Raw genomic sequence first — 15,400 nt, 5'->3', positions numbered from 1 at the left:
GCCGTAAAGCGAGGCGCACGGCCCAGCGTCGCATGCTGCGGGCGGGCGGCTGCCGCTTGTGCCCTTGCAGGCCCGGGGCGTGCGGTGGGGGTGGCCGCCAGCGGCCATGGCAGCCGCGTCGCGGGGCGGTGGCCCCAAGGCGATGGAGCTACTCCGGGCCCTGCCCAGGGTCAGCCTGGTCAACCTGAGGCCCAACCCCGGCGCCAAGAAATCGGTAAGTGCCGGGCGCAGGAGGCCCTGGGCGGGCTCGGCCCGGGCCTTGGCTCTCCGAGAACGAGGCACGGCCCGCCGGGCCCGCTCCCCCGCCCCAGGTACCCAGGCGGCTGGGCGGCCTCAGCTGCTCAGCGCTGAGCCCCGCGTGTTGCAGGATCCGCGCCAGCCTGGGCCGGCCCCTGAGCCCCGAGACCGACCGTCTCTTGCGTGCGCAGGCTGGCCCCGAAGATCTTTCGGTGGTGCGGGGCCTTGGCGTTCAACAGCCACGAAGCTGGCTTAAAAAATCATGACGTGCTTTGACCTTCAGGGTTCGTGCTTTTTTGGGTCCTCTCCCCAGCGATGAGACTGTGTATTCGCCCCAGTGAAAGGTGAAATTCTCCTGTATTGTCTTGACTACAGGACGTGGAATGCTAACAGATAAACGTTAAAGATGCTAAAGACTTCTGCTGGTACAGCTGCACACGCCTGACCAATATAGGTATGCCAACAGATGTCTGTCATGTAGATGTAGCCGTCAGTTTCAGTTTGAGGAAAATTTGCACACTTGAAACTGCATCACCAGTGCAAAACCTTAATGTAAATGTTTTCCTCTAGTGCGGTATGCCCACATCAGAGGGTTTGGATTGATTGAACTACCTTAATGCATTGGTGCAAACTTTTGAAACCTTTCCTAATGAGGATGGACACACAAGCCTCAATCCTGAAATTGGATCTGTGTGGGTGAACCCCGGTTGACTTTTATGGGGTTGTGCCCAGGGATCCATTAGCAGGATTTGAGTCAAGCCCTTTACAATAAAATTTGAAAGAAGAGCTGCACTATTAACTTGACTGTTTCCTCTTGTCTCCCCACCTCTTCTATTGTGCCCCTTAATTGTGTGTGTAGGGGGGGATGACTTACAAGAAGCTAGCATAAGAAGTGTAAAATGTTGGTAGTTCATGTCTTTGAAAATGTCAGATTCACAGTTCTCAAATGGTTAGAGATCAAGGCATCTGAAACCGATCTAAAGCCCCAACCCTGCAGAGTGTTCTGTGTAAGAGTCCAACTATGCAGAGTAGCTGATTTTTATAATACCTAATGTTATGCCATCTAAACTTATTGAATAAAATTAATGTGAAAAATACCAGTTGCATTATTTAATGGTAGCTTATTTAAATTGCTACTATCCTGACTACTATCCACATTATTTAATACATTAAAATAGCCTGAATTAACTAACAGACACCGAATAAAAATAGCCAAATGTTAAAATAAATGGGTTTTACTTGGTTCCCTGTGTAACAGATGGAAACTGAGAACGCAATGAAAGGTAGTAAGAGAATGTGAAATGAATGACCAATACCTTTGCATTAAGGTAGTTCAATCAATCCAAACCTTCTGATGCGGGCATACCGCACTAGAGGAAAACATCTACAGTAAGGTTCTGCACTGGTGATGCAGTTTCAAGCGTGCAAATTTTCCTGAAACTGACGGCTACATTTACATGACAGACGTTTACCTATGGTAAATGAGCTTCTATTTTATAAATAGTATTTCTGGTGTAAATAACTCAATAAACAGTGAACAGCAAGTCAGTGACACAAGGGAAAATAAGGTTTAAATGACTTCTCCTGGGCTCCGTGCTCCACCCTCAGGGTCCTGGCTCCCCACTCTCCTCCGGGAGAACAGTAGCCAACCAGACTCTGGGTGCGGATCTCCCTCCTGGAGGCGAGAAGTCCTGGGTGGCTGTCCCCTCCCCTTCCAGTGGGGAGCTGTGCAAAGCTGAGAGCCCCAGCTCTCAGCCCCCCACGCTGTACCTCTTCAGTTGGTGGAAATGGTCTTGGTGAGGACGCGCACCACTGACAGAAGGAGGTTAGTACGGACATCAGCCATTGCAGTAATTACTGCGGTGGCTTCAAGTTGACCTAACATAGGTCAATTTGAGATTATAGTGTAGACATGCCCTCAGGTGGGGATAGGGGTGGGGAATCACAGTAGTTTATTGTTCAAGAGAAAGTATATAACTTTCAGACCTACAATAATACCTAATCTCTCTTATATAGCACTTTTCATTTGTTGATTTCAAAATGCTTCGCAATCTTTTGAATAGGAGTACCTGTGGCATCTTAGAGACTAACAAATTTATTAGAGGATAAGCTTTCTTGGGCTACAGCCCACTTCATTGGATGCATAGAATGAAACATATAGTAAGAAGATTATATATACACATACAGAGAAGGTGGAAGTTGCCATACAAACTGCAAGAGGCTAATTTATTAAGATGAGCTATTATCAGCATTGATTCAATAGATGTAATTTCCCTATGTTAAGTATCCTCTCACCTTCTTGTCGACTGTCTAAATGGGCTATCTTCATTATCACTACAAAAGTTTTTTTTTTCTCCTGCTGATAATAGCTCATCTTAATTAATTAGCCTCTTACAATTTGTATGGCAATTTCCACCTTCTCTGTATGTAAATAAAAATCTTCTTACTATCATTCTATGCATCCGATGAAGTGGCTGTAGCCCACGAAAGCTTATGCTCTAATACATTTGTTTAGTCTCTAAGGTGCCACAAGTACTCCTGTTCTTTTTGCGGATACAGACTAACATGGCTGCTACTCTGAAACCAATCTTTTGAATGTATTTAGCCTCACAATACCTCCAAGAGGTAGGGAAGTACTGTTATCCTCATTTTACAGAGAGGGAAACTGAGACACAGAAAGGCTAAGTGATTTTCCTACCATCACACAGGAAGTCTGTGGTGGAGCAAGGAATTGAAGTTGGGACTCCCAGTCCTGGACTAGTGCTGTAACTATTGAACCATCCTTGCTTGCTAACAAAATGTTAGAGGTGAGAGGAAAACATAGTGCTATATAGCTATGCTACAGAAGTTACAGCGCTGCTAGTGCAGACGCTCTAAGCTGACAGGTGAGAGGTCTCCTATCAACTTAATTACTTCAGCTCTCCCACCTACGTAGCGCTGTCCACACTGGCACTTAGGCTGGTGTAACTTACGTCGCTCAGGGTGTGTGTGGCTTATTTACACCCCTGAGCGACATAACTTAAATCAATGTAAGCTGTCGTGTGTACATACTCTTACTCTAGCTTTGCACATATCCATGTAGACTTTCAAACCATTTGATTTGGTGACTATCTAAAATCACATTTAGTTTAATATTCCCTCCTTTAATTAAGTTAAGCATTTCCACTTCTTTCTTACCAGTCTCACCCAGTTCATTGGAGAACAGTCTTCTATTTCCTCAGAAGGTACATTGCCAGAGTTTATGTATCCATAGTGTAATTAACTGAATTTATGAATTATTGCTTTCAAGGAAAAAAGACGTGGCCGTGGAAGACATGGAGGTAAGAAAAGTGGTCGAGGTCATAAAGGACAAAGACAAAGAGGAAATCGCCCCCGATTGGGCTTTGAGGGTGGCCAGACTCCATTTTACTTGATTATTCCAAAATATGGGTATAATGAAGGACACAGGTAAGTTTGCTTTCTAGATTTATTTTAAGTGGAATGTCATTCACTTTTATCTTTCTTCTGAAGTGGCAGTCAAAATCTAATTTTGTGAACGCAGCCTGAACATATGAGACAGTCTCTCCTTTCAGTTAGTCATCTGTTTTTCCCCCAAAGTCCCCCACCCACCCCTTCCCCTTGTCACTTTCTGTAATTTTGAATCCATTAGTCTTTCTCATTTCTCTGCCACCTTCTGAACCACTCTTCCCTTCATTATCTGCCCTCCATATTGATGACTCCCTGGTTACAGCCTTCTGCCCTCTTTTCCATAGTTGACTGCTTTGTCTGTTTCTCTTTCATCTGTATCTTCCCTATCACTCCTCGTGCTCAGCTCTTGCTCTCTCTCTCCACCTTTATCTCCACTTGTGCATTCACTCGCCTTAATCTGAAGCCTATTAAAAGACTCCCAGGGACCCTAGTGGGCTTTGGATCAACCCCGTTGCGTTCAGCATCTCTACAAGATCACCTGCTCTTCGTTCAGCTCTTGGCCAACCAATCCTACTTATTCACTTCCACACCTCTAATCAGGGTAACTTTTTTCCATTTTTGATGATAAACTCAAAAGAGTATAAAGAAAAGGAGTACTTGTGGCACCTTAGAGACTAACAGATTTATTTGAGCATAAGCTTTCGTGAGCTACAGCTCGCTGCATCGGATGCATTCAGTGGAAAATACAGTGGGGAGATTTATATACATAGAGAACATGAAACAATGGGTGTTACCATACACACTGTAACGAGAGTGATCAGGTAAGGTGAGCTATTACCAGCAGGAGAGTGGGGCGGGGGAGGACCTTTTATAGTGATAATTAAGGTGGGCCATTTCCAGCAGTTGACAAGAACGTCTGAGGAACAGCGGGGGGCGGGAGAAGGGGGAATAAACATGGGGAAATAGTTTTACTTTGTGTAATGACCCATCCACTCCCAGTCTTTATTCAAGCCTAAATTAATTGTATCCAGCTTGCAAATTAATTCCAATTCAGCAGTCTCTCGGAGTCTTTTTTGAAGTTTTTTTTTTGTTGAAGAATTGCCACTTTCAGGTCTGTAATCGAGTGACCAAAGAGATTGAAAAGGAGTACTAGTGGCACCTTAGAGACTAACCAATTTATTTGAGCATAATGCATCCAGTGAAGTGAGCTGTAGCTCACGAAAGCTTATGCTCAAATAAATTGGTTAGTCTCTAAGGTACCACTAGTACTCCTTTTCTTTTTGCGAATACAGACTAACACGGCTGCTACTCTGTCAAAGAGAAACCTGTCAAAGAGACTGAAGTGTTCTCCGACTGGTTTTTGAATGTTATAATTCTTGATGTCTGATTTGTGTCCATTGATTCTTTTATGTAGAGACTGTCCAGTTTGGCCAATGTACATGACGGCATATATCACATTGGTAGATGTGCAGGTAAATGAGCCTCTGATAGTGTGGCTGATGTGATTAGGCCCTATGATGGTGTCCCCTGAATAGATATGTGGACACAGTTGGCAACAGGCTTTGTTTAAGGATAGGTTCTGTTGTGTGGTTGCTGGTGAGTATTTGCTTCAGGTTGGGGGGCTGTCTGTAAGCAAGGACTGGCCTGTCTCCCAAGAGTGTGGCATCAAAATCTAGCTACAGTACTGCAGGTGAGGCCTCACAAGAGCCAGGTAGAACGGAACAGTTACCTCACATGTCTTATATAGTACGGTCCTATTAATACACCCCAGAGTGATATTAAGCTTTTTTGCAACTGCATCACATTGTTGGCTCATATTCAACTTGTGATTCACAATAGCCCCCAGAGCCTTTTCAGGAGTACTTCCACCTAGCTGGTTATTCCCCATTTTGCAGTTAATGCATTTGTTTTTTAGTTCCGAAGTATAGAACTTTGGACTTGTCTTTATTGAATTTCATTTTGTTGCTTTCAGACCAATTCTCCAACTTAACAGGGTCCTTTTGAATTCTAGTCCTCTCCTCCAAAGGGCTTGCAACCCCTCTCAGGTTTGTGTCATCTGAAGATTTTTATAAACATACTCTCCACTCCATTATCCAAGTCATTAATTAAAATATCGAACAGTACTAGACCCAGGACAGACCCTGTGGGACCCACTAGATACACACCCCACCCCCTACGTTCCCCCAGTTTGACATGAAATGTTGATAACTACTCTTTGAGTACAGTCTTTCAACCAGTTGTGCACCCACCTTATTGTAACTTAATCCACATTTCCTTATAAGAATGTCATATCAGACTGTCAGAAGCTTTACTGAAATCTAGATAAATCACATCTATAGCTTCCTCCATATCTAATAGTCCAGTAACCCTCTCAAAGAAGGAAATTTGGTTGGTTTGGCATGGTTTGTTCTTAAAAGATCCATGATGGCTATTATTTATAACCCTGTTATCCTATAGGTACCTTCAAATTGTTTAATAATTTATTCCAGTATCTTCCCAGGTATCAAAGTTAGGCTGACTGATCTATAATTACCCAGCTCCTCGTTATTTATTCCTCTCCCTTTTTTTAAAAGATATGTACTATGTTTGCCCTTTTCCAGCCCTCGGGGACTTCATGAGTTCTCAAGATAATTGGTAATGGTTCTGAGGTTACTTCAGTTAGTTCCTTAAGTACCCTAGGATGGATTTCATCAGGCCCTGCTGACTTGAATACATCTAATTTACCTAAATATTCTTTAACCTGTTCTTTATCTACTTTAGCTTGTCCTCCTTTCCCCTTGTTGTTAATATTAATTGTGTTGAGTATCTGATCACCATTGACCTTTTCAGAGAAGACTGAAGCAAAATAGGCATTAAACTCCTCAGTCTTCTTGATGTCCTCTGTTGTTAGCTCTCCTTGTCTGTTAAGTAGTGGACCTACATGTTCCTGTCTGTTTGTCTTTCTCCTCATGAATTTATAAAACTTTGTATTGCCTTTTGTGTCCTTAGCTAGGTTTAACTCATTTTGTGTCTTGGACTATGTCTACACTAGCACTTTTGTCAATAAAACTTCTGTTGGTCAGTAGTGTGAAAAAAACACGCACCCCTGACCAGCATAAGTTTCATTGACAAAAGGACTAGTGTGGACAGTGCTATGTCAGCGAGAGACGCTACCGCGGCTTGTTGGGGGTGGTTTAAGTAAGCTGACTGGAAGGTTCTCTCCTGTTGACATAGAGTGGCTTCATGGGAAACCTTACAGTGATACAGCTGTGCCACTATAATGTCTGTAGTATAGACATAGCCTTAGCCTTTCTGATTTTGTCCATTCACACTTGCATTATTCTTTTTTCCCATCTTTAGCAATGTTCAAAACCATTGTCCCTGTCAACTTCTGCACCCTTCTCTCTGCCCATAGTTTTGCTAACTTCCTTAACAGCAAAATTCACTGGATCCAGCTGAAATGTCCTACTCCATACTTTTTTCATTTCATCTTACACCCTATGCTCTGCCTATGCATCCTGCTTTTCTTCCTCCTCCTGTTGGCATTTGTGTGCCTTTTCCATGACTTGTCCTTGCTTTTGGAACACCCTTCCTCTTCCAGTGGGGCAATTGTCCTCAAACGCTACAGATACTTTCTCACAATCCACTTCTGTCAGTCATTGATCTACACTTCACTGCTATCTGTTTTTATTTTTTGCCTTATTCTGTTGCTCCAATTAAAAATAAATCAGAACTTACAGGTTTCATGCACAACATGAAACCCATGTTTCTCCTTGTCTGTCTTCATTTCTTGTGTAATTTAGTGTTTGCGCTGTTTGGGTCCATGACTTTCTTGTAATTCTGTAAAGGGTAATACAAATATTAGTGCCATACATTTGCAATAGTGGCAAACATATGCCACAGTTTTAGCCAATAAGGGCCATGTGATATATTGCATGTGTTTAACTCCTTCACCCCGGAGCTGTCTCTAATCTGTGCTGTGTATAAAGTCTTACTAAATATGTAGTTTGATTTTTATGGTATTGATACTGACTTCGGTGAATATTCATGTGTATGTTTCCATTCTGTGGAATGACGTGTTGGTAGCAGACTTGTTTTCATTACTGAAGGTTTTCTGTGTATATGCCTATTAATTAAGTGAATTTAATATGTGGTTAGTATTGATATTTGATTAGCATTATGAAAACTTGTTTTAAGCAAGTTGCTTTCTTGACGCTATTTGGAAATAAAGATTATCTCCCTCCCCCTAATTTACCTTACCATGAAAGTGGATGAGCAGCACTTTCCACAGGTGGTTAGATAGTGACTTCCTGAATCAGCAATCCAAAACAGGGAATGCTGAAGAACAGCTAAAACTAGGAATTTCTCATTAATGTTAAATTTATCTTGTAAACTGCCCTTTTAATGAAAAATGATCCAGTCTTCTAAGTGACAGAAGATTCACAATAACTTGTGTTGTACAGTAAAATAATAGCAAAGTAAATTAGCAATGTGGTAAAAGAGCCTGTTCTTGTAACTCTACAGCTGTTCCAAGAAACATATCCTGTATTTAGAAATATAATTTTTGCCAAAATACAAGTAAATGGCCTCTTTGTAACTTGTGGTTAAAATACATTTACCTCATCTCTGAATATCCTCTCACAAAAAGGTACTTTGTAATTTTGTGTAAATGTTGATATTTGCCTAAATCCGAGCCCAAACTATTGGAAAATGTGCTTCCAGTTTATTCTTACATGATAATAAAGGCCAAACACCATTAAGTGTTTGTATATGTTTACTGGTGGTATACTTATTGTGCATATGTAATCAAACAAAATTTCCTTCCCATATTTACAGTATTCTTCCTGTTCTTAATCTCTGTCTCAGTCCCCATGTATAAAAAGGAGTGAAAATATTTCCAGGGCTTGAAAAATATATGCTGGGTATCAGAAGTCACAGCCTACCAGCCATAGTGAAAAATATATATGCCACTATACTGCCTGTAGGTTACAGGAATAAAAGAGTTGTATATTTTTAAATACTCTGCTCCATTTAATTGTAATACTCAGCTTTCTGTTTCATTTGGTTGTTAGAAATATAACTTTCTACTATGACTGATCAAATAGCCAAAATCTTGAATATATTATTTAATGAATTTCACAGGTATTTAAATATATCCATTCAAGTATCTGACTAATTATACAACTCACTGAATAACAGAGACAAGTATTTGAACACAGGTGAAAATCAAGTTATTCAGCCAGCCTGCTCTACTTTCTCTCCCTTTTAGCCCCATTCCTTTTTTTAAGTTGATGGCTCTTGGCTGCAATCTTCCTGCTTCCCTTGAGTGTGTGGCGGAATAGACTTGGCAAGCTGGTCAGCTGATTAGTCGTATAATGTCAGTTGTCTGATTAACTGACTACCTATTATTTGACTTATCAAATATTCCAGCAAGAATGCCCTGATGTAATGGCTGGCCTACTTTTTTGATTACGTCATGGTGCTATTCTTTAGCTTTTTTTCTATTGTGCTTCACATTTTTCTGAGTAAAAATAACTTGAGTAGCTTGGGTTTTTTTGTCATTAGGCATAAGTATTTAGCTAAGGCTAAGCTTATTGGAGACCATAAAGTCTTACTCCTTTGTTACTGTTATAGTAAATTAGTGCTTTAAAATATTTGACCCTTTTTTATATTATTTGGCCAATCAAATGCCCAACCATATGGGGAATGGATATTTACTCAATATTTCCTTATGTTGTAAGTGATAAGAGGGATAAATCATTGATATTTGTGAGGTGTTTGCTTACAATAAGCACAGTAGAAAAGCAATATACCCAGAAAGAGCTCACATTGGAGTAGAATACTAAGGATTCTTTGCATATGCTTGAATGTCATTGAGTCAGATTCTTATGTGTCAATAAGGCTGATGAGTTAGACTCATAGGAGAAGGTGGTTGTCTAAAATCTTCTTGACCTGCCAAGGATCATTCAAACTTTCTGATTTCTTCTTCAGAATAACACTTAGCCTCTCCCTCTAGAACCCAGACAGTCTGTGCAACTTAAGCTGACTAGCTGCTGGGGATGTTACTTTGGTGTGAATTGAACCCGGTGATAGCCAGTTGTAGTGTTTGGTTTCCTATTTTATAAAAGGGGAATAAAATGTACTTATGGATGGGCCTATTCTTAAACAAAATTACTTGGAACATTTAGGAAAGGATGGAAAACGGAAAAAAGTATTGTATCGTTCATTTGTCTCTTAACCAACTAAACCTGGAAGCTTGTTTCACTCTGCTAACTATGCGAATTTCAGCTTCATATTTTGAAATCCTAAACTTCTTTGCCTTTTCTCCAGCTACAGGCGCCAGTATCACCCCCTCAGTCTTCAAAAGCTGCAATACCTTATTGACTTGGGTAGAGTGGACCCCACTCAACCGATCGATTTAACCCAGCTCACCAATGCCAGAGGTGTGACAATACAGCCACTCAAAAGGGATTATGGTGTCCAACTAGTGGAGAAGGTATGTCTGAAATACACTACCAGGAGAATAATAATAATAATGTAAAGCCTTAGTTTTTTGTTTGGTGCCCCTCTCTTCCTCTCTCCTGGAAGCGTGACTACTTTTCTAAGCCAGTTTTATGTTTCCAAATGGAAGACTAATTAAATTCGTAATGCTAAATCCACTAGAGGGCACTATGTATTCATGAAAAGCTGGACAGTGTATTATGATTTGCAAGATGTTATTTTTTTCAATTGGAAGAGTAGTTAAAATTGTTAAATCATGTAATGGGATATTGTAGAATTGTGACCCAACTTAGTTTTTGTATTTCATATTTGATACTCTGTAGAGATGGATAAATATAGCTACCAAAATATTCAATTTATGTTTAATCTAAGCACGTGCTGTAACTTGCAGGGTGCGGATATCTTTTCAGCAAAAGTAAATATTGAAGTACAGATGGCATCTGAGTTAGCCATTGCTGCAATTGAAAAAAATGGTGGTGTTGTTACGACAGGCTTCTATGATCCACGGAGTTTGGGTAAGAATTCCCCCTCATCTCCCCGCTTCTTTTCTTCGGTGGAATGGTGGTGGTTTTTTAAAATCTAAATCCTAAATGTAGACCGCTATGGAAAGAGTCAATCATTCGTTCTTTTTGAAGGTCCAGTAGGAGCTGCATAAATCAATGCAGTCTAATAGAGCTCTGCTAGAAAATTATCCTCCCTCAAAAGCAGTACTTGCTCAGTTTTCCATTATTTACTATTTGCCTATCAGCCCTACCCAGTCATTGATGCTATATAAATTATTCAGTGCAGGGGGAAAAACTACATTTAAGGAGTTTGCAGATTTGGGGTGTAAGGTTGCTTCGAGGGGGTCAGGAGGAACCTGTTAAACTAGCTGAATTCTGCAGGTTTGTTTTTGTTTTGTTTTTTTGTTTTTATTTTTACAATTGTATCTACATTATGTCCATATTAGATGTGGGGAAAATATTGACAATGAAAGTTGAAGCGCTTGACCACTCTGTTTAAAAATTCGTAACAAAAGTGGGTTTATATTCCTGGCACTCCTCTTTTAGGAAAACAATACATTGGGGGAGGAGAAGAGCCAATTCAAAGGAAATTATGGATTTGAAATGTATTTTTATTTTTAGATTGTGGAAGTCATTTTTTTTGTTTCTTTTGAAATAGCCATTTTATTATGAAAACAAAATTTGAGGAGCATGGAATCACCTCATACAAAATAACTATTGCTTTTTTACAATGTTTCAGTGAAGAGTGTGGTTTCTGCTTGGCTTGAGTCTGTATCTTGCCCAACATTTACATGTACAATCTATCGTATTAATGGCAGTTGCATGCATGAACTGGAGGCCAGACGTGATCCTTATTGAGTGAATTGTATTACCTTGGTCTTGTCCATTTTTTCTAAACCAACCAAAAAAATCCAGAAAATTTCAGTTAATAATAAATAAATTCTGGACGGTTCTCATCCTTGGGGATGTTCCCAATAAACTGTTTGGCATTTGTAAAGAGAAATTCTTATTAGGGCAATACATTTGAGAGTGTTCTCCATAAGCTGAAAATAAACAGCCCTGATATATGCAGTGTTGCAGTTGTGTTGGTCCCAGGATATTAGAAAGACAAGGTGGGGAGGTAATGTCTTTTATTGGACCAACTTCTGTTGATCATCCACCTTGTCTCTAGCCCTGATATAACAGTCCTAACCTACAAGCAAGACCTTTAAATACATGGTAATATTACTGTGCCATGTCTTTCTTTCCAAAGCAGGCATGCTATACATATTTAAAACATTTTTTTCTTAAAACAGTGGTTCATGCAGATGGTTATAAATCGGGAATATAAATCAGTTTTTCCTTTTAAACAATATTTTTAACTGATTCATTTGGTTTATTGCATTTGTACAACTTAATTGATGTCTGGTATCCCAGAACAAGAAAATATGGAGAGAGTTGTCTCTAGTCTTCCTCCTTTTCCCTGCATGAGTTTGTGGCAGTCAAATAATCTAGCAAGAGACTTCAGGCATATGTTGTACTTGTCTTTTGAGGAAAGGAGGCATCATCTAATGCTTTTGAACCTTGATTATGACGTACTATCCCTAATTCTTTCTTTCTCTCCTTTGCTTGCCTGTAGAGATTTTGTGCAAGCCAATACCATTTTTTCTGCGTGGCCAGCCTATTCCAAAGCGAATGCTTCCACCTGAAGATCTGGTCCGTTACTACACAGATGCCAGGAATCGTGGGTATCTAGCAGATCCATCAAAGATTCCAGAAGCCAGGCTTGAACTCGCCAAGAAATATGGTTATGTTTTGCCAGACATAAGTAAAGATGAACTTTTCCAAATGCTAAGCACACGCAAGGACCCTAGACAGATTTTCTTTGGTCTTGCTCCAGGTTGGGTGGTAAACATGAGTGAAAAGAAAATCCTGAAACCAACAGACGAGAGGTTGCTAAGATACTATAGCTCATGAATTCTGAGACAACTGCAGATGTACAGGAAACATCTGGATATGAAATAATGGATTAGAAGTGAGGTTTGTTTTTTAAAACAGATTCTTATTGTACTAGTCAAAACATTAATATACATTTGTGATTGGGTAATGCTACAGGTACATCTCTTTTTTTCTATATTGAGTCATAATACCATGTAGTGAAGAGAATACTCTTTCAAGAATAAAATACACATTCTAACACATTTTTCTCTTGCTGTCATTTGCCACTTGTTTCTTTGATAAAAATATTCTGATGCTGATCTTATTCTAGAGAATGCTAGTCGAAGGAATAGGTTGTACCAATAATTTTAGCTTTCACTTATTCCTCTATCCCAATTTTTTACCTTGACTTTCAACTAACATTTTACGGCTTCTTAAAAAAAAAAAGGTAGCAAAACGCATCTGAGTGTTTTAATCAATGTGTTATATAAAACTGAATCCCTAACACCTTTGTGAGAAAGATCAGTATTATTCCCATTTTACAGCTAGTGTTTCTGAAGCACCAAGAGATTAAATAACTTTTCCACAGCCAAAGTGGTGACTTAATTTGTCAGTGGCAGATACAGGATTAGAACATGAGCTATTGACTATTGATTTAATCAGATATTTAAAAACCAGTTTAGACACACATTTGTGTCTAATCAGGATTTTCTGAATTAAACTAAAATACTATCAATAGAAAATCCAGGCACAAGTAAAAATATATACAAAAACCAGTATCGGCAGATGTTGCTATTATAGCCACTGGCTGTAGATCAGATGTATGTGTATTAAAATTAGGAGTTTAAGGATAGGAAGGATGATATAGCGGATGGGACACTGAAGTAGGACTCCATTTCTAGCTCAGCAACAAAAATAATGTACAACTCTGGGCAAACAAGTTAATCTGCCCTGTGCCTCAATTCACCATATCTAAAATGGGAATAATTCTTCCCTATTTCTCAGGGGTAGTGTTAGAATAAACACCAGTAATGATTGTGAGACACGTGGATACCAGGGTGATGAGGGCCACAAGGACCTAAAATAGAAGAGCGAGAAATGATATCGGAAGTTGCAGAAATTCAAGTGTGGAACAGATAGCATGAGAGATTTGTTCTGAAGTTTCAGGATTTCACTAGGTGATTTTACATCCTCCCAGCAGGGGGTAGCTGAAAATTATAATTAAAACTGAAGCTAACTAGCTAGTTAAGAAATGTAATTTTCATCCGGTGGAAAACCCATATTTTATCACTCTCCCTTGTCCTGAATTGGCTCACTTCTCCTGAGCAAAGGGCAGGGAGTTTCTTCTTTTTGTCCCAAGTAGTACAATGAACCTTGGGACCTAAGTTCATCAATAAAGGCTTGATCCAACTTCCACTAAGTTGATGGAAAGATTCTCATCTATTATAATGGAAGTTAGATAAGGCCTGAATAAGGAGAAGCTGTTAGATATCTCTGCAGAGAAGGAAAGGAAACATGCCTGAAAGAAAGTCTGGAAGACCAAGAGACGGGGTGCTGGAACAATTTGTATAGTGGGGGTGCTGAGAGCCATTGAACCAAACTAAACCCTGTATATGATGGAAACCACTTCAGGCTAGGGGATCTGGTAGCACCCTAGTTCCAACACCTATGCCAAGAGATATATGAACATCCCTCTTTCCCAATCTAATTTTCAGGTGCCTGTGGGAATTCTCAGTATAGCTTCCTTCAGCTGTCAATCCCAAATCCTAGGACAAGCTTCTGATTGTCAAAACCCTCCTGTGCGCCCCCAGTCTGACCCTGTAGGTTCCAAGCCCCTGCTGTATGCTTTGAGAAAAGCTTTTCTCACCTTCTTCCCCCCCACGAGTGGAGAGCTGGATGAAACTTGGTGTTTATCAACCCAGCTTCTTGGGGTACTCAATTAATAGGACCAGGTCGAGTCACAAACTAAACGAGGAAAAACCTTCCACACTTTCCCCACGCTCCCCGTGACATCTCACTGACTTTGATAAAATCTCTGGTGGAATCACGTTTCGGAGTAGCAGCTGTGTTAGTCTGTATTCGCAAAAAGAAAAGGAGTACTTGTGGCACCTTAGAGACTAACCAATTTATTTGAGCATAAGCTTTTGTGAGCTACAGCTCACTTCATCGGATGCATAAAAGTGGAAAATGCAGTGAGGATATTTTTATACACACAGACCATGAAAAAATGGGTGTTTATCACTTCAAAAGGTTTTCTCTCCCCCCACCCCACTCTCCTGCTGGTAATAGCTTATCTAAAGTGATCACTCTCCTTACAATGTGTATGATCAAGTTGGGCCATTTCCAGCATAAATCCAGGGTTTAACAAGAACATCTGAGGAAGGGGGGGGTGGGGTAGGAAAAAACAAGGGGAAATAGAAAAGGAGTACTTGTGGCACCTTAGAGACCAACCAATTTGGGTTTCAGAGTAACAGCAAGGTTACCTTGCATAATGACTTAGCCACTTCCAGTCTCTATTCAAGCCTAAGTTAATTGTATCCAGTTTGCAAATGAATTCCAATTCAGCAGTTTCTCGCTGGAGTCTGGTTTTGAAGTTTTTCTGTTGTAATATAGCAACTTTCATGTCTGTAATCGCGTGACCAGAGATTGAAGTGTTCTCCGACTGGTTTATGAATTATAATTCTTGACATCTGATTTGTGTCCATTTATTCTTTTACGTAGAGACTGTCCAGTTTGACCAATGTACACGGCAGAGGGCCATTGCTTGCACATGATGGCGTATATCACATTGGTAGATGTGCAGGTGAACGAGCCTCTGATAGTGTGGCTGATGTTATTAGGCCCTGTGATGGTGT

At 40.2% G+C, this 15,400-nt stretch overlaps 1 protein-coding gene across 1 annotated transcript; it reads left to right on the top strand.

Moving 5' to 3' along the window:
* The first annotated feature begins 2 nt into the window (after positions 1-2).
* MRPL15 (mitochondrial ribosomal protein L15) lies at positions 3-15,182 on the top strand. The gene is made up of 5 exons (XM_074944376.1): positions 3-214; positions 3,527-3,684; positions 9,955-10,120; positions 10,517-10,640; positions 12,247-15,182. The coding sequence occupies exons 1-5, from the start codon at positions 107-109 to the stop codon at positions 12,582-12,584; spliced, it is 894 nt and encodes a 297-aa protein (XP_074800477.1). The 5' UTR covers positions 3-106; the 3' UTR covers positions 12,585-15,182.
* The last annotated feature ends 218 nt before the right edge of the window (positions 15,183-15,400 follow it).

This window comes from Natator depressus, chromosome 2 (assembly GCF_965152275.1).
Source record: "Natator depressus isolate rNatDep1 chromosome 2, rNatDep2.hap1, whole genome shotgun sequence".
Taxonomy (NCBI): domain Eukaryota; kingdom Metazoa; phylum Chordata; order Testudines; family Cheloniidae; genus Natator; species Natator depressus.
The sequence above is the reverse complement of the archived record's forward strand: the minus strand, read 5'-3'. Positions and strand labels throughout refer to the sequence as shown.